The 22,120-nt window shown below is 37.5% G+C and overlaps 1 protein-coding gene across 2 annotated transcripts in view; it reads left to right on the top strand.

The window, feature by feature from the left end:
* Positions 1-18,945, top strand: part of YTHDC2 (YTH N6-methyladenosine RNA binding protein C2) — a 35,697-nt gene extending 16,752 nt beyond the window's left edge. The window contains exons 13-31 of one of the 2 annotated variants that reach the window (XM_068422581.1): positions 887-1,065; positions 1,239-1,335; positions 1,422-1,509; positions 1,601-1,681; positions 2,607-2,689; positions 3,743-3,848; positions 3,980-4,099; positions 4,457-4,729; positions 5,265-5,391; positions 5,845-6,050; positions 6,590-6,785; positions 7,923-8,032; positions 8,458-8,508; positions 9,535-9,827; positions 10,253-10,430; positions 11,475-11,678; positions 13,482-13,664; positions 14,864-14,953; positions 15,125-18,945. In XM_068422581.1, the coding sequence (XP_068278682.1) occupies positions 887-1,065; positions 1,239-1,335; positions 1,422-1,509; positions 1,601-1,681; positions 2,607-2,689; positions 3,743-3,848; positions 3,980-4,099; positions 4,457-4,729; positions 5,265-5,391; positions 5,845-6,050; positions 6,590-6,785; positions 7,923-8,032; positions 8,458-8,508; positions 9,535-9,827; positions 10,253-10,430; positions 11,475-11,678; positions 13,482-13,664; positions 14,864-14,944 (2,656 nt within the window). In that variant the 3' untranslated portion in view covers positions 14,945-14,953; positions 15,125-18,945. The remainder of the gene's footprint in view (positions 1-886; positions 1,066-1,238; positions 1,336-1,421; positions 1,510-1,600; positions 1,682-2,606; positions 2,690-3,742; positions 3,849-3,979; positions 4,100-4,456; positions 4,730-5,264; positions 5,392-5,844; positions 6,051-6,589; positions 6,786-7,922; positions 8,033-8,457; positions 8,509-9,534; positions 9,828-10,252; positions 10,431-11,474; positions 11,679-13,481; positions 13,665-14,863; positions 14,954-15,124) is intronic. The other variant, XM_068422582.1, reaches the window with a different exon arrangement.
* Positions 18,946-22,120: the final 3,175 nt, after the last annotated feature.

Genomic DNA, 22,120 nt, shown 5'->3' with positions numbered 1-22,120 from the left:
TTTATGTTTTGAGTTCTTTTAATCAAAACAGTTTTTAGCCTTTTGTGCTTTAAAATCTGGCCTAAATAGCAAGATTTATTTGAGAATAGGAATATTTCAAAAACATAGTTATTTAAAAAAGTTTGTGTTCAGTATCATAGTGATTATGTTTGCACAACTCCTAGGATAAATATAGTTCTAGTGGTGTAGGACTTTTGTATTATTAGCGTTTATCATCTTGATGTGGACATTCCTATCATGATTATATATCTAGGCAGGATGTGATTATAGTAACTTAAATATGCAAAAGAGATGCCAATTATATACCATGTACCATTTTAATTTCAGGTGCTTATTTTGGTAACAAATTTATTGTTGTGTTTTTATCTGTATATTGTTGATACATGCTAGCCATATGAAAGAAACTTTATATGGGTAATGTGTACCCTAGGCCATTCAAGAATTGTTTTTTGATTAACTTACCATTATCATAGTTCAGTTACAGTTTTGTAGAGACCTATATTATTATAATTTATCTTAGTGTAGTTTCTGTTAGTGTAGTAACTGCTTAACTGTTATGGTAGGGAAGTTTTTGGAAAACACATTTCTTAAATATTTTTCCTTTAACAGATAAACAAATAGTGTCTTTATACTTCGAGTTCTGTAACATTTGCTTATGGTTGTTTCAATGAAGTATAGTATTAAAGTTAGCGCTGAAAATTGAAGTTGCATGCTTTGCTGGGTTAACACTTAAATCAGTGAACAGGAATAGTGTTGTGGAGATGGTGTTCTGCTACACTTTAAAATTCAAATTTGGAACAAGTAGTCTTGTTGATCTTGATCTAAATTAGAATTGATGGCTGAAGCAAACAACCTTGACTCTGGCCTGTGTATTTGTATATTTTAGTGCTTCACTGGAATGTGGAAATCTGGATGAAAGTTCCCTGGTCCAAACAAGTGGTAGTGACCTTAGCGCAGAGGACAGAGAACTGTTGAAAGCTTATCATCACAGTTTTGATGATGAAAAAGTGGATCTGGACCTGATTATGCACTTACTTTATAACATCTGTCATAGTTGTGATACCGGTAGGTATATAGCACACTCCCAATAAGTTGCTGTGGATTCAGCTTCTGATGAATTATGCTCTTTTTTCAGTAATACCAAATAGGTAAAAACTTCCAAGTGCTAGTATAAGCAGTACTGACATACGTTTGAAGTGACTTTTCTGTTTAACTCTGCAAACCAACTTGTTTTTTAGGAGCGATTTTAGTATTTCTTCCTGGGTATGATGAGATAGTTAGCCTGCGGGACCGTATTCTTTTTGATGACAAGAGATTTGCTGATAACGCTCACAGGTAAAACCTCTAGTTTCTATGGTTGTCTTGAGGTTTTTATTGTTTCTTTTAAAGATCCTTAAAATGTGCTCTTTGTCTTACATTAGATACCAAGTTTTCATGCTTCATTCAAATATGCAGACTTTGGATCAGAAGAAGGTGCTTAGAAGTCCACCTTCTGGCATCCGCAAAATAGCAAGTATCAGAGAGCTTCATCAGATATGACAGTGATCTATTTTGTCTTTGCTTTTATAGTCGTCATAGTTTGTTTTTTTTTTAATTGCAGATTCTTTCTACTAATATTGCAGAAACCAGCATAACAGTCAATGATGTTGTATTTGTTATTGACTCAGGCAAGATGAAAGAGGTATGATTGGCTTAAACTTTCTTTGGGAAGTAAACTTCCTAGTGTTATTTTAAAGTACATAAAACAAAATTTGGAGAACTATTTTTTTTTATAGTAGGCTAAGAGCTAGTGCATGTCAAGCAACAAAGCTTACTGAGAAGTTTTGACATCTGTTTGTTTTATAATAAATACTGTAAATAGCTAGGTGTTTAAAAACCCTGTAAAATCTATTGCTGGTTGATATATTGATATATCTATATTTTTTTTAATTTAATATTTCTGTTTGATTTTTAAAAGAAGTCCATCAATTTAAAACGCTGTCTTCCTAAGACTTAGAGAACACTGTGAGTTCCCTTTGCCTTACTATTGTATCTAGTCCAAGTCTCATCCATTAAGTTTTTAAGCATTGTTTTTGATGTGTTGAATGCCCATTCCCTAATTACTTGTTCAAGAAAAATAAGATAACATAATGAAGCAGTTTCAGACCTAGTATATGGCTTAGAAAATGAAATTGGATTTCATAGGAGAGATGCACATGAAATTTCTGAAGTTCTCATGGTAATACATTTTTTTTGTAATTTTCCATCAAATGTAGGAAAATAAGGGTGTAATTTTCAAGTGAGACAAAGAGGAAAACTTTATTCAATGTAATAACGTATTTTTGCTTGGTTTGCGATACGACAAAACACAATTGATGTCTTTTCTTGAGTTACAGTCACCTCTTGACTAGAAAACTTTAATTTAGAAAACTGTAGCACAAGGATACTGTGAAGGAGATAGTTTCAAGTGAATTTGTGCTGAGTACTTTAGTACATAACTTTTGTGCCAGAAGCTGCTGGTGTTATTTTTTTGAGAGTACTTCTGTTGATGATCTAAATCATTAGGAACTTCTATTTCATGTACCCTATTCAATCCTGTTTTTATATTCCTTGCTTTGCTTTTATAGAAGTCTTTTGATGCACTGAGTTGTGTTACAATGCTAAAAATGGTGTGGATTTCAAAAGCCAGTGCTATCCAGAGAAAAGGCAGGTAAATACTTCATACTGAATTTTATTTTGCAGATATCTACCGTCCTGTGCGTTAAGGATAAAGTACACAGTGTAATAGCAGCCACAGTGGGTAATGTTACTAGCCTAGTCCAGTATTGTGTTGGACAATGGCCAATGCTAATTCTCTGCAAAAGAGTGAGGGTTAACATGTATTTCCTTGGAGTAATTGCCCAAGTTGTAGAATAGTGACACTCAAGAATTTGCCAGAGCTTACATTAGGTCTAGGTTGTCTCCCCGCCATGAACTTGTTCTCCGTCCTCTTTCTCCCATGTAGCACCAGCAGCCACAGTGTCCAATAAGGTGTTTCACAACTTACCTGTGGGCAAAGGGCTGCCTATTGCTACTTTTTAATTGATGCCACTTCATCCCTATATTAGAAGAGACATTGAGCAGTGATTCCTTATTCACCTTCTTCAGACTATTTGTGACTGAACAGGCCGTTATCATATTCATCCCAACATTGGGTGAGGGCTAAGAGGATATGTAGCAACAAATTCCTGTGTTTGGCATTAACCTGCAGGAATTTGAGTGTGAATGTGAGCATTTGCTGTCTCTGTCACCTCACTCATAAATTGTTTGGTCTTCATTTTACCTTTTACTCCCAGAGTAACTTCCAGCAGTTGGGGGGGATGTGAAGAGGAAGAAATAAAGTTTGTGGTTTATATTTCTTACAGCAAAGAACAGTTGAGATTTGGATTGATCTTAGGTTAGCAAAAAACCCACATTTCTATGTTTTTAGGTAGGCCAAATTTTTGTTTCTCCAGATCTTTGTGTTGGGTAAAATTGTAATAACAAATTTCCATACTATCAAAAATAATCCAGGTACTGGAAAACTCTCACATCACATGTGGGACTTACACTTAACGACAAAATTGTCTTTTTCTTAGACCTGCTTCTATATTTCCATTCTAAGTGTGTGTGTGTGCGCAGTGTTTGGGTTTTTTTTTGTGTTTTTGTTGTTGTTGTTGTTGTTGTTGTTGTTGTTTTTAAAGAAATTCTGATTTTCAACATCTTCCCTTATTTTATTTTCAAGGGCTGGGCGCTGTCAGCCTGGAGTCTGTTTTCGTCTCTTCAGCAGGCTCCGATTTCAGAACATGCTGGAATTTCAGACTCCAGAACTTCTAAGAATGCCTCTTCAGGTGCACATTCAGTTAGAAATTATAACTTTTAAAAAATTTATTATCATCAAACCATACTATTAACTCCAAAAAAATGTTTGTGTTCCACCCCTGCAAGTCTTAACAGTCTTCTTCTGCTTTTTAACTTGCAGGAGCTTTGTTTACACACAAAACTTCTGGCTCCAATTAATTGTCCAATTGTTGACTTTCTTATGAAAGCTCCTGATCCTCCACCAGCTTTAATTGTGAGAAATGCTGTGCAAATGCTTAAGGTCAGCAGAGGAATGGATGTAGATGGGAATTGTATTTGATTCTGTATTTGCAGTGTAGTAACGTATCTTAATGAGTTTTATTTGTACTGAGACTGTTGTCTTGTTACGTAAGGATGCTTTGTGTTTTTGTGTGTTACCTGTTTTCATCTTGTGTGTGTGGATGTATTTTTGCACGTTAAGGGGAGAGTGCTTAAAAATCTCGTCTCAAACTATGAAGAGTTTGACTTGCTTTCTTGGTGTTTGGGAACAAGTCTAGTTAATGTCCAGTATTCGCATCCTTTCTGCTTTTATTGTAAATTAATTTTGTCCACTGCCCCCCTCTCTCCATCTTTTTTTTTTTCTTTCTTTCTTAAACAGACAATAGATGCCATGGACCCTTGGGAAGATCTCACTGAACTTGGTTATCATCTCACTGAATTGCCAGTAGAGCCACACCTTGGTAAAATGGTGTTGTGTGCTGTTGTTTTGAAGTGCCTGGATCCTATTCTTACTATTGCTTGCAGTCTTGCATATCGAGACCCTTTTGTCCTGCCTACACTGGCCTCTCAAAAGCGTGCAGCCATGCTGTGTAGAAAACGTTTTACTGCAGGAACATTTAGTGACCATATGGCGCTTCTCAGGGCTTTCCAGGTATTATTTATCTTCAGAAAGAGTACTAATCACAATAGATCACATATCAAAGTAAATGATGTACCAGTCAAGTTGGATGTAGAATGATAGACTATGATTAAGTCCTTATAGAATAAACATGATTTTTGCCTAGTGGCTTTCCTGTATATTGGACTCATAAATTTGTGAGGGAACACTTTTGTCAGAGTTTTTGTTTGTTTTCAAACCTGGTTAAATTGTGTATGTTCCAACAATGTGCAACTTTATATCCTGCTACACTGATAACTTAAAATAATGATCTTAACATAATGATCTTCACAATAACTTAATATAATGATTGTATAATAACATTATGATCATTACCTTAATTTAGGGAATGGGTAAAGAGAATCTAGTACTTAACCAGAAAAAAAAAAAACTGGTTTGATACATTTCTTTCTTTCAGAATGGTTTTTGCCTTCGTTTTATTGATGTAAATGTCATTTTTTTAAAAAGTGCATTTTTTATTTTAGCTAATCAAATTAATTGGCAAATGTAAAAAAAATACTCTTTACAGGCATGGCAGAAGGCGCGCAGCGATGGCTGGGAGAGAGCCTTCTGTGAAAAGAACTTCCTGTCTCAAGCCACAATGGAAATCATCATAGGAATGAGAACGCAGTTGCTTGGCCAGCTTAGAGCCTCAGGTAGATAGCTTGGGAAAAATTTTAACATAGTTTTGGAGGTAAGTGTATACCTAGCACAAGTGTATACAAATTGTAACGAGCAGTGTTCGCTGGTGTCATTTTCCTTCCTTAATTTGAAACACATTCATGGTCCAGATTCTAGAGTGAGCAAGTGTGACTGGGGAACAGCTCATCTAACTGAAAGCGCCCTGATTGTTCTACATGCCACTGGCTTTCAGCGTGAGATATGTTTTCTTGGATTTTTAAGTTCTAAAATGTAAAATATAAAACCCGTTATCAGGAAGGATTTCAGTATAATGATTTCTTCTTGATGCTGTTAAGGTTGGCAGTGGTGAATGCAACAAATCTGTAGTTTATTTCACTTTTTTTCCCCCCAAATTCCTTTTGAGAGGCAGAAAGGTAAATCTTAAATACAAGCAAATATAACACATTTTTGTCCTCTTCTTTCTTCAGGTTTTGTTAGAGCCAGAGGAGGAGCTGATATTAGAGATGTTAATACTAACTCTGAAAACTGGGCTGTAGTTAAAGCTGCCTTAGTGGCTGGGATGTATCCCAATCTAGTGCATGTAGACAGAGAAAATCTGGTTTTGACTGGACCAAAGGAGAAGAAAGTGCGATTTCATCCTACCTCTGTTCTTAGTCAACCTCAGTATAAAAAGGTAAAATCACTTCGAATTTATAGTTCACAAAAAGAGCACTATATCAAACATTTTAGAAAAGTCTTTTCATAGTTGTTAGTACTTTAAAAGCAGTATGTGAATTAAACACTACATTTTTAGAAAATATTTTTCCTGGCAGTTGATAAAATAAGGAATTGGAGTTGGTTTATTTTTCCAGTATTATTTAATCAAAGCTTATTTCAGTTAGTCCTCCTTCTGGAAGGAATGAGACAAAATGGTAAAAAAACCTAGTTATGAAACTGTTTTAAAGATCCCTGCTCATAGTAGCAAGAAGTTGTTCGGCTCTGAAACTGATTTTTTTAGATCCTTTTTTAAAGCGAAATATTTTGTTTCAAGGTTATAGGATAATTTGTGAGTCTAGTTGAATTCTCTCTTGCTTTTTTATTTGCGTGTGTAATAAGTTCATGTCTGTATAAATATTTATTTATTTCTACATTTATAAAATAAGAAATATGTTAAAATGTATTTTAATTACAAATAGAGGGTAAAATAGCCTAGTTTTATTTCCTGTTGCACAGATTCCCCCAGCAAATGGGCAAGCTGCAGCCATTCAGGCACTCCCTACAGACTGGCTTATATATGATGAAATGACAAGAGCTCACAGGATAGCAAATATCAGATGCTGTTCTGTTGTAACACCTGTCACTGTTTCACTCTTCTGTGGACCAGCTAGATTACCAAGTAATGCTTTGCAGGAACCTCCATCCTTTCGAGGTATAGTGGGGTTTGGATTTGGAATGTTTCTACTGGTATGTACTAGTATGTGATATGGAAGGCTTATTTTTCAAGAATATCTAATACATATATTGGCTAATCCTTAAAATGACAGAGCTATAGTTCCTGTAGCTGTTCAAGAATAGTTTATAGGCTCTGTAACAAATGTCTCAGTTTTGTGAATCCTTATAGATTCATATCCTTAAATTACACTTACATAGGTCTGAAGTCTCAGAAATTGCAGTATAGTTTGTAATTAAAGAAAAAATGCAAAAATGTCTAATGATAATACTAATGCTGAAAAGTGCAGTATGTATGTTTTTTCTACAGACTAGTTTATTTGATACTTTGAACTAGATTATTCAAACTGAATAATAATTTAGAAACTATCAATATGGCAAATACTCATATTGCTTCCAGGTGAAACATGCATCTTAAAGATGGCTTTCTACTGATGACTTTTAATGACAATTAGCTATACTATTAACTAGTAGTAGTAGGGAATATATAGAAATTGCCTTTTTTTATTTACATGGAGTGCTGTAGGCATAGAAGCAAAAATAATCTATCCTGCTGCCAGTTCTCTAGAAATATTAGTTTGAATCAGAGTAAGAGTCCAAGTTGTTTTTGAAGCTTTGCTGTCTTTCTCTTAAACTGTTACCCTTAAAATAGTGTTTATGCTGATCGAATTGCACTTAAAAAAAAAATTTAGAGTCCTATTTAATAGCTGTATGTATATATCATTTATTTTTTTATTAATGGGTCTTTAAATCTGCTGTTTCACTAGGAAATAAAGCATAGAGCAATGTGTGGTTTTGAAAACAGCTTCAGGCAAAAGTTTGATAATGGCTTGTTGATATTGATGAAGGTACGTGAGTGAGTCAGATCACACCAGTACAGTTGCTTACATAGCAGGGCCCTCAGCAGATCTGGATATTTGAGTTCTGCTAACTGAAGCAAAGACTTTTCACTGAGGTGTATTTGCAGAAAATAAAAAGTGTGTTTATAAATGTTTACATTTTAAAGTAAAATCTAGAAGGAAAATGGGTTTATTGCTGGTAGTGCAGTAGTGTTCAGTTTTTATATGTAAGTGGAAATAATATAGAAATGTTAATGCACCTTTTATATTTAATTCAGGGGATGGGGTATCTAATGATAACAGTGATAGTGAGATGGAGGACAAAACAAGTGCTAATTTGGCACTACTGAAACTAGATGAGTGGCTCCATCTCAAACTGGACCCTGAAGTAAGTAATGTATCATTTCAGTGCTTGTTTCTTGTAGAATGATATTTACGTCATATCTTCCTAAAAAGATTTCTGAAACTTTTGGGTAACCAAGAACTTTGTGTAAGAATGGCTGTCACAGTCCGTTTGATTCTCTCAGATTTACGGGACAACGTACTTGGTGATTTAACCTTTATTTCATGAGCTCATTAAGAAATACAACAAATAAACAGGGGCTCAGTCCCCTCTTGACCAGACTGAATCGTGTGAATTCACTTATTCACCATTCAAGACGTAAGGTTTCATAACTTAGAACCCCTAACACTCAATTCGTGCACCTATGAGCAAAAAGAAAAAAAGAATTGGTTACCTAGCTGACGGTGAAAATGCTCATCCTTCTTCCTCTGTCACGGTGTGGGTGTCGCCTGAATCACACTGGGAACTAGGAACGCCTCAGCAGTCCAGCTGCTATTGGATCCACTTCAAAAGTGTTTTGGGTAAGATGATGTTTTATACCTCCCAGCTTGGAGGTTTGGTCCATTTCTGCAAGTTAGCAGATTCTGACGAAACTGCGAGACAAAAGATAATGGCTGCAGGAGATAGCGAGCTGCAGGAGATAGTAGCTGCATAATGGCCCTTCAGCTCTTTCTGGCCACCTGTCCTGCCTATGTGGTACTCTCGCTTTGACCTAATGGCCCTGCTTCCAGCACACATCAAGCCTTAGCATGAGCTGGGTTAGCCAGAATCTGAGCAGGAGTTGAGCAAACAGTCACCATGGCATATTGTGTATTTCCTTCCCTGAGAGGATGACTACAGTTGGATCAAAGTGGAGCACTTGGACTTGCTGAAAGAAAGTTGCTGTCAGATTTTGGAAAAAGAAGAAAAAAACTTTTGAAGATAGAAGTCTTCAGGTCATTGAGAAGCTCTGACTGTGGTAGGAGGTAGAGTAGTTTATGGATTATGAAATATTTGGACCTACCGGATCTAGTAACAATACTGTCTCTTCTAGAGATGTTCAGAAGTGTGATTTTTTTTTTTTTTTTTTTTAAATGGAAGCATTTCTGATAATATGGGAATTAGACTGTAGTCTTCTAAATTCAGTCATCTCATTTGAGCAGAGTCTGCATAAGAAAAATATGTCACTTAGAGCTCTTTTCCCTCAGGTATGAATGAAGAGTGCATGAATACAGACTGATAAGAGGAACGGCCTAAAGCACGAAAAGATTTTTTTTAAAAAGATAAAATTTTAAAGTGAAAAAAAATCCTGTGGGTTTACAACATAATTTTAAGGTGCAGAGCTGAATGAAATAAAACATTTTAAAAATTATCTTGCACCCGAGGAAAGGAAAGATAACTTAACAGCTTAGTTTAAGTGTGGCGTTTTCTCCCCCTCTGCAGCACTTCAGTTTGGACACTGTTCATTTTAGAATGCCAGATGCTGCCTGATAGGAAGGCATGTAGGGTACCCTTACGTGACTTATGTAATTTTTATTAGTCTTTAACAGAATTGAAATTCATTACAGGCTGCAGGTTTGCTATTGCAACTCAGACAGAAGTGGCATAGCTTATTTCTGCGTCGTATGCGAGCTCCTTCTAAACCATGGTCTCAAGTTGATGAAACAACTGTAAGAGCAATTGTAGCTGTTTTAAGTACTGAAGAACAGTCTGCAGGTTTGCAGCAGCCATCAGGAATTGGTCAGAGACCAAGACCTATGACTTCTGAAGAACTTCCTTTAGCATCTACATGGAGGTCACCCAACAGCAGAAAAAGCTCAGCAGAAACTGAATTCTCTGATGACTCCTCTAATGCTGAAAAGTAAGCTTTTGAGATCTTCTATAGACTGTAGGCTGTAACTTATTCAGCTATAAAAGCATCACTTGAATTTCTGCTAGTAATAAAGAGGAAGAAACAATAGAAATACAGTTGAAAGAAGTGATACTGTCCTGTGCTGCATTGTAGTTGTGATTTCATTGAGAAGTATTTCATATGTGTGCCTGCTGTTTGAGATAGCAGTCAGGTATATTGTCCGTGAATTGTGATCTCTAGGAAGAAGTAGAAGAGGCTTAACCCTAGCATTCAAAACCAATGCATGATCAGTATTTTTTTACTTAGTGTTTAATATGTTTTAGAATTACTGTAATATATATATAGTCATGCAATAGGCTGATCTGTAGATAGAAATTGTTCTGTGACCGCTTATGAAACTCCTGGTATATCCTGTATCTACCTTTACTTTTTAGAGTTTTAATGAAATCTACGCCTCCTGCACTTCACCAGCCAAAGAAGTACAAAGAAAAAAACATTTTGCACTCCAAACGAACTTCAGATGATAGGTCAGATCAATCATCAGTGAAGTCTACAGACAGCAGCAGCTATCCTAGCCCCTGTGCTAGTCCTTCTTCTCCAATATCTGCAAAGGTAGAGTTCTCGTAAACGAATTACCCCACTCTTCAAAATAATTAGAATTTCAGAAGTAAATTTGCTGATATCTTTCAGCAGCTATCAGGTATTACATTGATAAATCAAGAACCTGACTTAGATTTTCATTTTTAGCAGCTGCATAATATTTATTCCTGGAACTTAAAATCTAGACTAAATAATCTTGTTATGCTAGTTTAATACAGTAAAAATATTATTCTTTGCTGGCTGCTGAGGTGAAGCTATCCAAAGTAGAAAAAGTCGGATTTTTTTTTTTAAACATGATATAATAACTGGTGAAGGTGTAATTTTTTTTTCTAAATTAGTATACAGTACATGCACTTCTGAATTCTTTGGATTCTGCCTTCCTCTGTTTCTGTAATAGCATACAATGATACTGTTTCTCTTTAAGTTTTACGTTATCTGCCTTGTTATGACTGCTTGCCTTTTTTTAGGACAGTTATTTTAACAAAGCACACATTTTTAATGAGGTTGTTGGCGTAATTCTCCCTATGCACTTGAATAGTAAACTGCAGTAATATTAAACAGATCACTGAGAGGAAAACCCATTATTCCGCTAGGCATGGACTTATTGGAGGATTTAATAATTCCTCTTAAGTCTTTCAGTTTTTAAATTCAGCCGATGTAAAAGGGAGAAAACTTACATTTACTGAAGGTGGAAATGTGAGTAGTGTGCTTCAGGGTACAGTCTAGAATGATTAATTTTTTGTCATCTGAAGGTGTGTCAGACTTCAAAGAATTGTAATTAATCCCTAGACTATTTAGGCCTGTTCTGCTATATTTGTTTGCCGCCCCTCATAAGTGAACTATTATTTTGGAAAGTGCTTAAAAAATGTAAAATAGATGGGAAATACATTTTAAAACCAATCCAGACAGTACCAGCTGATAGGTTCTGTGTTTCTTGTAGAATCTGAGGTAGGAGGGTAGGAGCACAGTAAGGGATTTCTATCTTCACCTGTGTAAAACTTTGGAACTAAAGCCTGATTTATTGTGTTGTAGCTTAATTTAATTTAATTTTTCCAGGGTTCCAAATCTCCTTCACCAAGACCAAGTACACCAGTTCGATACTTTATAATGAAAAGTAACAACTTACAAAACATTGATATTTCTCAACAGAAGGGTATATGGTCTACTATGCCAAGTAATGAACGCAAACTAAATAGAGCCTTTTGGGAGAGCAGCATGGTTTACTTAATATTTTCAGTTCAAGGGTCTGGACGCTTTCAGGTGAGTCCTTAGTTAACAGTAAATATTAGCTTTGGTTGATGGTTTAGAAGAGCGCAGCAAATGACTATGTGAGGTATGGAGGTTTTTGCTTATGACTTCTGACCTTCTAATAAGTAGAGTAGCAAGCAAACGTATCCGGTTGCTGAGGAAAGAGTACTTCATTCTTCTCTGAAATACACCCTTTTAGCTAACTCAGTTTGTCACTCAAAGGCTAAGACTGAATTGCATCCAAACATCCTGAGTCAGAATAATGTTTATACCCTACATTAATCCTTTAAAACACCACCACCAACAACAAAAAAAACTGAAGAAGGCAGGGGGTTGCTACTCATTTGTTTTGTCATGAAGAGAAAAATTGTAAGTGAACAAGCAGTTATAATCAAGTCACAGCTTTCTAAAGCCGGGAAACTCACAGATGTCTTTATTACAAATTCTAATAAAATCTGTTTTGCCTGATCTGTAGTTTCTAAAAGTTAGGAACCTGGAAGGTCATGTCTGTGATTCTTCCAGAGCTGTGTCTTGACTTCAAGTTTAGCAAGGTATTTGTGAGCAATTTGTTGACAGATTTGTAGCTAGCTTCGTTAAAGACTTGACCTGGTAGTGCAAAGTTGCAGGTTAGCTGTGTTGTAGAGAGGGCTAAACTCAGTTGTTCCAGGTAAAGAAAGTTCAATTTACCTCTTTATATATAAATTATTCATAAAAGTCAGATAGACTTAAAATCTAATGAACTAGCCCAAATACAGCTGTCTTGGTGATACCACTGAAGGATTATGGTGAGATACACATATGACAATTTGGCAAATGCAGATGTAATATTGGAAAGTAATTTTCAGCATGCCAGTTGATACTGAAAATGGGCTGTTGTATTGGTGCTCTTAGACGAGGAAGCTGGGAGGGGAAGACATGCTGAAGTCAGGAGTGTAGGTGATTGATGTTGCCTTGCCCTTCCAGGTTTGACAATGCACTAGACATTCATGGAAATGTGAGATTGGCATCTCCTTTTCTTTCCACCTTAATTTCCATTTAATTTTGGCTTGAGCTACCTATGACTGCATTTTTTTACAACAGTAGGTAGTGCACTGCATTTCTTGGATTCCTAAGTCATAACTGGCGTAAATTTGCCTCAGTAGTTGACAAGTTGTGTGTGTGATGGATTTGTTTTGTTTTGTTTGATGTGTGGGCAAGTAGGGGCGTCCCTAAATAAGTTAGAAGCAATCTTGGATTTGGGGTTGTTTTAATTTTGTTTCTGAATACTTGTCTTGTTGGAATTTCTTCCTGCCTCGTTGAAGAAGGAAATAAAAGCAACTTTGAGTTCTTTCTTTGAACAACAGCTACACACTCTTAATTCTATGTAAAAGTTTGTTAATGTAGAGGGAACATGGGAAGGAAAGAATGGATTTGTGCAAAAAATATCTACAACTAACAAGGAATAGCTAATGGACTATTATGGAGTAGAACACTAATCTTGATTCCTTATGCTTCAAATGTTCTTACAACACCTTTTCAACCTCTGTTACAGTGCTTAAAAAAACTTCTAATGGTAATTATGAGAGATTAATTGAGAGACAAAGTGTCAAAGGTCAAAGTCCACAAGGCATATTTGAAGTGGAAAAACAAATGATACTTCTTTTAAATTTCTAGATGTAAACTTTTTAAAAGATCCAGCTTCATGGATGAGAGTATGTGAATCACTTTGTAACTGATTCGAAAGTTTCCTATGAAGTCTGGTCATTTATGTAGTGCTATTATAAGCAGATAAGCTCTAATTATGTCTTTCCTTTCATATTTCAATGTTTGCTCCAGGGTTTTGCTAGAATGGCTTCAGAGATAGGGTGTGAGAAAAGTCAAGACTGGGGATCTGCTGGTTTCGGAGGTGTATTTAAGGTGGAGTGGATCCGAAAAGAAAGCATTCCTTTTCAGTTTGCACACCATTTGCTCAACCCTTGGAATGACAATAAGAAAGTACAAATAAGCAGAGATGGCCAGGTAACGTTATTCTCTTCTAAAGTCTTCATTACTTGGTAGAACTGTGTATTGTTTATTAGCTTCTTTAGCCTTGAAATTTATCTGAACTGTCCTTATATATCCATTAATCTGAACCACAGTAGTTCATTGATGCGGACTGTACATTCTGCTGATGCATTACTGTTGAAGTAGTGGAGGTTTTTTGATAAAATCAAAGCAGTTTCTTGCTTAATATGCATTTAAATAAAAAGATTTATAGCTGGATGCTTCCAAAAATAAAAGCTTTTAGGAATTTGTAATTTTGGTTCTGGAGATTTGTTCCCTGTTTGTTTCAGATTTGTTCCCTGAGATAGTCTGTCACACCCAAATAACTGTTCATAATTATAGGTTTGAGTTTCCTGTAAAGACTGAAGAGAACCTTGACATTTGAGCTAGAATAAAGCTTAGGACAGTTCTCCAATCTGTTAAAGCTAAATGCAACTACAAAAAGCTGAAAGAATTGGCATAAGAGTTCTCTGTGGCAGTTTCTGCTTTCTCCACAGTCCCCTCCCAAAATACCTCCTTGATAACAGATTCTAGAGCTAAAGTTTTTGTATCATCTTCTCCAAAACCTCTCCAGCTATAAGAATGAGGAAAAGACATACTGTAAGAACAAGGAAAGGGGTATAGCACGTGATGGAGTTAACAGTGCTTCTCTTGCAAATGGCTCTTAAGACCTAAAGAGTCTTAAAAGATCTTAAAAACTGGTTTATATTAAAGTCTATGATTCCACCAAGAGCCACGGTATTACTTGTGACCTGCCTTTCCACATTCTCCACCACACTTGACAGAATTAAACTCAAAGGATGTGGAGAACAATGATCTTTAGTTAATAAGTAAGTGACCTGTGGAAGGAACAAAGTATGGTGCATACATTCTTGAATGTGGTGGTGGTATGTTCAGTCCGAATTCTCTTTTTAAGAACTGACATCTTACTGTGAATGAAAATTACCTCAAACAACCTGTAGGCCAGGGCTGCTTATGAAAGTTTTTATCTACTTTTGAGCCCTTGTAAAAAAAAAAAGTCCTGTAAGCGGATTTCTGATCTATGTCTCAATAGCAAGAGGAAAAGACTGAAGGGAATCACCAGTAACTTCATGTAACAATTTTGTTATAAATGGTTTCTATATGGTCAGTAGTAGCAGTGCAGATAACTTCTCTAATTTCCTGCTCATTTCTAGGAGCTGGAACCACAAGTTGGAGAGCAGTTGCTACAGCTTTGGGACCGTATTCCTTTGGCAGGAAAAAATTCAACTGATTGAGCATGTCAGGTAATGTGACAGAGGTAGTTATTTCGTGCATTACTTGCTGGTTTTGTGGTAGAGGAAAAGCTATCTATATACAATGTATCATTACAGTATTGTCTCTCCTTTGTAGAGTTTGTGGAGGAACAGATACACATAGTACTAAATATTCTCTTCCTTTTGATTTTTTTTTTTCAGCTGTGGTTGTTGAAACATCAGTTGTAACCACTAGAACCAGCAGTATGCCTACAATGTAAAGATGAAGAAGGTGGCAGTGCAACAAGCTCCTGAAGCTGTTAGTCATGCTGTGCAGCTAGCAGTGGAAAAATAAGAGGGAATTATGTTGGTTTCAGTATTTCCTTGTCTTAACAAATGTCATAACATTATTCACCAGCCTTTTTTTGACTGAATTATTTTTTTACAGTAGTGTGTAGTTAATACTTAAAAATGTGTTTAAGTTCACAACTAAGTTTGAAACAATGGACCACATGCAAGTTGTTTGTGGGTTTAAAATAGCACAGCAGACAGTTTAAATATACAGCTTACATTTAAAGCTTTCTGAACACAGTAAAATGTATGAAAGAAACCAGTGTAATGTTGATTAACCAATCTTGCAGTTTGCATAAAATAAATAAATTGAGAATAGATGTCTCCAAGTTTATTGAAAGATTCATTAAGTATTTGTTGAACTTCTATATGCACAGTATGAGAGAGCAGGATATATTAATACAAACAACTGGACAGCTGGAGAATGTAAAATTTTAATTTAAATACATAAGTGAAAGGAGCATGAGACTTTTGAGAGCAGATCGGTCTAGCGGTGTTTCCAGTTTCATTTATTTTTCACCTTTAAAAGGTACTTGCACTTCGGCAAGCTGAAACAGTCTTTCAGAGGCCTGCTGCCAAATGGTACTCTAATAGTTCACTAACTTGGGCATTATTAGAAGATTTTTATTTCTTTCAGGGGAAAAAAAAAAAAAGAAATTACCAGTACAGCTTTCTTCATCTTTTAATCTAGTCTTCATGCTTTCTTTCTGTACCTCTTCTTTCAATTTCTTTCTTGTTCTTCTGTACTACTATTGTTTTGTTTTGTTTTGTTGGGCTTCTCTTTAGTTGTTAACGTGGTACTATAAAGCTGGTATAAATTTAGTCTGCTCACTGTCAGCACTACGTTTGTGGTCATTCTTAGATTAAACCGAGAGCTTTTTCTGCTTCTGAGCCTGTACTTAACATTTTTCATGTCTGCTAAGAATATTCACACAGTTCACAGTACCCTGTGTATTCATTCTTGCATTCTGTGTAGTGACTTCCATACATAAACAGTAGGTTTTGCCTTTGCAAGACTTACTGCGTCCTTGTAAGGCTAGTATTGCCTAATAAGGTATTTCTGGGGATGATATATACAATGGAGCTGTGAGGCTCGTATTGCCTTATACGAAACTTCCAGACCCATGCCCATGCACACCAGGAACAGAGCTGGCACGGAGGGGGAGCAGAGGTGGGTTGTAATGTGTGGCTAATAAGCCCGAACAGTGCTTTTGCAGCTCGATGATAAAATGGACAGTCCAGCCATGGAATTTGCATTCCCCAAGGTTGTTGGCTGGTCCACGTCACTTGTCTGGAGAAGAGGTCGTGCCCTGCTGCCTGCCTGACAGCCATGGTCCTGTAAGTCTTTGCATGCCCAGATGTTAGGTCTAGCCCAGTCTTGATATGAACTACTTAATTTGCTGTTATGACCCAGATAATTGTACTACTAATTTGTATTTTTTCCTGTACTGTTATTATAGAGATAAACGGTTTATCCCTGAAGCTGTTGGTCTGGTGTCTGTTACCATATCCTGAACCTGCAACTTGGCAGGGCTACCTTAAGTAAGCCCTTACACTCTGGTGTCAGAAGTGGGATAAGGTACACTGCATCATGACCAGCCCTGACCGTGAGTGTCAGATTCTGCTTTGATTAGAGAAAGTCAGAAAGACAGAAACATGAAGGGAGAGTTACCCTGCTTAGATCTCTTAGCTTGTTGCATTAGAGGTAGAACAGCATTTGAAAGCAACCCAAGCCCAAGCTGACTACCTAGAAAAAGCACTGGCTCACACCCAGCAGGGCACTGGGGCTGCAATAGAGGAGACTCTAGCCCCTGTCTGTGTTAAAGGCTGTGTCAGGCTAATGTGGAGAAACTAGAGCAACGCATGGTCTCCCACATAGCAGTATCTGTCTGGGAAAAACTTAACTCTTGTCTGGAAGCTGCGGAAAAGGGAATTTCTGTATAGAAACCCACAAGACAGAGATGTTACTTGATCTGATTCAGATTCACACAATACTGTGTCAAATTGCTCCCGTCCTGAAGATTTACTAATCTGACCAGTTGTTAAAACAGAGTATGATGGTACTGGAGGTATGACAGGTGCCTCTGCATGCTCTTTATGAGCACAGACCTAGCCAAACTAAGCAAGTGCTATCACAAATCTGTTATTGTGGATTATTTAATCTGACTTGCAAATATGTTCTGTGACCGGGGACATACCATCTGAGTTTCAGACTGGAAAGCCTGGAGACTCACTTTGGGGTCTGGGATCCAACTACAGCTTCCAGCAGGAAGTGTAGACACTGTCTTCTGGGCAGCACTGGTATATATTCTGAGCAGTACCCTGAGAGGACTGAGGACACCTGGCTATTCCCTGGGCCAGTCCTGCAGATTTGGAATTGAGCATCACTAGGCTGGTTATCAATCACGCTTTAGAAGTAGCCCCTGTGGCAGAGGAAGAGGAAGACCTATGTGGACATTGTCGCATGTGGTGCACTGGTGCCTACTAATCAAAAAGGGTCCTGGTCCACTCGGAGCCCATTTACAGTCAATAAGCACTGGCCTTAGAGGCACAGCACACAGCCCCATGTGGGCCCCGCTCCTACAAAAGGTTGTGTCTGCAGTGCCCATTGATACCTCATGTCGAGGTGGTTAAAAATGCCCCTAAGCATGTGCAAAGAAGAGGACTGCACAGGAGCTAATTATATATTGAGATGCTTTTAAGTACACTTGAAACTACTTCCTTCTTCTTCTGTGACTTGTCAATGTTTTCATGGCAATCAGACTTCATACAGTTGGTTTCATTTTAGCAGATACTTTAGCAAGTATTTTAAAACAGGGTTCACATGATTTTGCTTGTTTCACATATCTTTGTTTTAATCATTTTAATGCTGACAAAACTAGGAGAAATCCATGCTGATGGTGTGGACAGTTATTTAACGTGATCTTTTTGGTTCTAAGAAGCTGAAAATTTGTTGTTCAATTGTACTCTCTCTTCCTTTCCTGTTTGTATTTTCTGCTTTCCCTCCTTTTCCCTTGAAGTTGCACATAACTTCATGGATATGCATTCAGGACTGCTGTTAGCATCTGAACTCAGGAAAGACCATGTCAGAGATGAGTAGTGTCTAGAGAACAGATCTAGGGGACTTTTCTTGAAGCTACTGAAGCATGAAAAGTTCATCGGTAAGAAGATCATTACGCTGGTTTTCAAATGATGATTTTTTTTAAAAAAGCTTACCTCAGATCTCTCTAGTTGTACGCTCAGTGCCACAGCTTCTCAGTGTTTCCTAGTGACTTCTGAGACCACCTTTACAAGACTGAGTCAACCAGTAGTTGCTGCTGTTCATCCTTTGTCCTTCTGTCATTGAGCAACAATAACAGATGATCTGTAAATCTGAAGGTAAATGCTTTTTCTGTAAACAGCAGTACTGCGACTTGTCTATGCCACAGTCTGCAAGGAGCATCATATGGTACATTTTACATCTATAGTAGATTTAAGTGTTTTCATAATTGAACTAAATGACCAGAAGAGGTTATTGTAAATGAAGAAACACTGAACAATGTGATGCATAGTAACCTTGTTTTGCTGGGCAAAGTTATTTGCAGAAATATTTTATTTCTAAATAAAAATACATGTGCTGTCATCCATTTTCCAATGTGCTGTCATTCCCTTTTTCATTTGAAATGAACAACTGTTTCTTGGTAATACTGTAGTAATACACATTTCTGAATTGTAACTTTCAATAAATCAGCATAAATTATTTTTGAGTGAGTCTGGCTGAACGTCTACAATAAAATATTCCACTCTTGAAACTCAGAGAACTAAGTGACCTTGTTTTCTCAGGTAAACTCCTTTTATTTATTGTCATCCATACAAATTTTGCTAGATTTCATCCAATGGAAATAATGGTGGTGGTGTGGCCAGACATTACTTCAGTTAAATCCATGCAAAATGTCTGGTTATTTCCCTGTGCAGCAATGAATTTTTTGATAGTTCTTTCCCCAGAATCCTCTGCTCTGGTTTCATGTTATGTCTGTAAAACCACCACTTCAAGTGTTTTGGAAAAGCGCTCTTTTGAACCATCAAGCACATACCAGTTTCCCGACCCTGGGTGTTGGCATTCTTTGTTTTCACTGTGCTCTTCCTATCATCCTGGTCTGCAAAGAGAGAGTTATCGTGGTAGCAATGCATGTGATGATACCAACAGTATCTGCGGCTCTGTACCAGGATTCTTAAGAGACACACAATCCGCTGGATAATGACTGAATGTGATTATACCTGAAGTGAAAACTAAAGCATCATGAAAGGCAAGGAGGTGAATCTATCTGAAAAATACCAGGGCAGCAACAGCACACAATTCACAGAATCCTTGTATCTATGATGACAAATGGGACAAATGGCCCATCACAGTCTTCAGTGCAACAGTAAAAATCCCAGCTTGGAGGTTGTCAGCCAGGAGTTGATTTACTCTGCTTTAGAGTTCTTGCAAGCTAGACAGTTGTCCATAAACACGAGAGTGAGGACAAAGGGAACAGAAATAGGGTTATGGATGACAGCCACAGGTTTGCAAGGTTTGTTCATACATGATCAAAGCTTATCTGAGCAGTGGTGATTCAAGACGAATCCAGTCGTTCCTCAAGATAGTAGGTAAGAGCTTTGCCAGTGGCTCATGTGAGAAAATGCTGAGGTGTGCTGCCTCCTTAGGAACATATTTCTGAAAATAAGGTAAAGGTGGCAAGCTGTTTTGCCACAGACAGACTTCAGTTTATTTCTCTAGCAACTAAAGAAAGTTTGTTAAATTTTTTTTTGTTAAATATTTTGTAGCCTGAAATTGCTTATTTGTTGCAACTTATTTCTTTCAATATTTGCTTTTTTTTGCATTTTTTTGCTGCTATTGAACTGGTATAATTTCTGCTCCATCATCACAACGTCTACAAAGACATTTCCTCCAGTGCTTGTGGGTTAGATTTCTACTGTGGAATTTCTTTCAGCTTCCGTTTTAAATGCCTGATACAAGCTGTTGTCAAAATGAAATCACAACTCACACCTGGCAGGCCAATTTGCCTGGATTGTGGCTGAATGAAATTAATCAAACCAACAGCAGATGCTGTCAGGGTTAGGTACATGTGGACACAAGAGTTATAGGAAGTATCTGTGGGCTGAAGGGTCACACCAGCCTGCATAAGGTAGGAGAATGGAAGGGTAAATAAAGTAGCTCTGTTACACTCCTTTGAACACCAATAATTGGAAGAAGCATTCACCTTGAAGGAGTATAAACACTGGTGTCACAAAAAATAGGACTCTGAAGATCCTTCAGAGCGAAGCTAGGTGATGCAGTTGGCTAGCATATGAGCTCTTGTCTGCTGGGGACTCTTTTAAAAGAAAACCTAGATTTATTAGCAGGTGCGAATGAAATGGCCTCTCCCCAGTGAATTATGGTAAGGAATTAGTGCAGTAACCTGTTGCTTTGTGTCTGATGGACTCATTCATGAGTTTTCACTTCTCTAAAGAGGAGAAGGGCAAGAGGTACTAGGCTGGGGGTAGATATTAAAAGATGTGTCTTAAAAGTTGGTTTTTAGGACTTCTTTTTTTTTCCCCACCTGTGAAAAGCAGACAGTATGAGACCAGGGCAATAAGGATATGTTTATTATTAAAGGCTTTAAATGATACTTTTCTTGTGTAATCTTACTTCTGTGGAACACTGCTTACCTGCAAGAAATTATGGACATGAGGATGGTTTTTCTAAGTAAAAAGGCCAGCTCAGGACAGGGTTCAGGATCCAGCTCCCAGCCCTGTTGTGCCTTCTCTCCATGACCTTGTATAACTCGATAAAGTGTTTAACTTGCTTATAACTTCCCAGCCTCTTAGTGAGGTGTTCATCTGCATTGCTTGTCAGGAGCTTTCTAGAGAGTGCTTGTGAAGTGCCTCTTACTGAAATACTGTGTATAAAAATGGTTTAAGCTTTGTATATTAGCTCTTGGTCCCTCAGCACATGGAAAATGCTACTCCTCACCCAACTGAAGTGCAGACATCAGTAGGCTTCTCCGTAACACTCCAAGCTGTGGTCCTTGCTATTTCTGTTGTCCTAGATTGCTAGCAACAGATTTTTTCTGGAGCAATTTTGTTTCGCTCTACTTGGGCTGTAAATTTAAGAGCCATCTCTTACGAGCACAGGAACGGGCAATTCCAAAGTGTCAGAAGTCAAGCAAGTGGGGCAGAAGGCTGGCTGGTCTGAGCAGGGATCTTCTAGAACTTAGGCAAAAAAGGAAAGTGTATGGATGTTGGAAGCAAGGCCAGGGAATATGGGAGGACTGTAGAGATGCGGTTTGCCACTGCAGGGAGAAAATTCATGCGGCCAAAGCTTGATTAGAGTTCAAGCTGTCCAGCACTGAGAAGGACTGAAAAAAGGGCGTTTTAAAACATGTTAAAGCAAAAGAAGGATCAGAGATAACATTGGACCGTTAGGTCACGTCACGTCACCGTTAGGTCACAAATAGGTCGGTCACGTCACAAATAGGGACATAGACAAAGTGGTGACATTTAATGCGTTCTTTGCTTCTGTCTTTAACGCTGGTGATGGGCCCTGGGAAACCCTAGAGTCCTGTGTTGGAAGACCATGACTAGAGGAATGATAAACTCTCAGCCAACCCTGAACGTGTTGAGACTTGCTACTCCAGCTGGATGTGCATAAATATGTGGGGCCTGATGGAATTCATCCCAGGGTACTGAAAGGGCTGGCCGATGTTATTGCAGGACCTCTCTCTATTATTTTGCAATGGTCTTGGGAGTCTAGAGAGGGCCTAGTTGACAGGAAACTGGCAAATGTCATCCCAGTTTTCAAGAACAGTAAGAAGGAAGACCCTGGTAATTACAGGCCTGTCAGTCCCA

Source organism: Nyctibius grandis, chromosome Z, assembly GCF_013368605.1.
Source record: "Nyctibius grandis isolate bNycGra1 chromosome Z, bNycGra1.pri, whole genome shotgun sequence".
Classification (NCBI taxonomy): Eukaryota; Metazoa; Chordata; class Aves; order Nyctibiiformes; family Nyctibiidae; genus Nyctibius; species Nyctibius grandis.
Note: the sequence above shows the minus strand (reverse complement) of the source record. Positions and strands in the feature narration are given on the sequence as shown.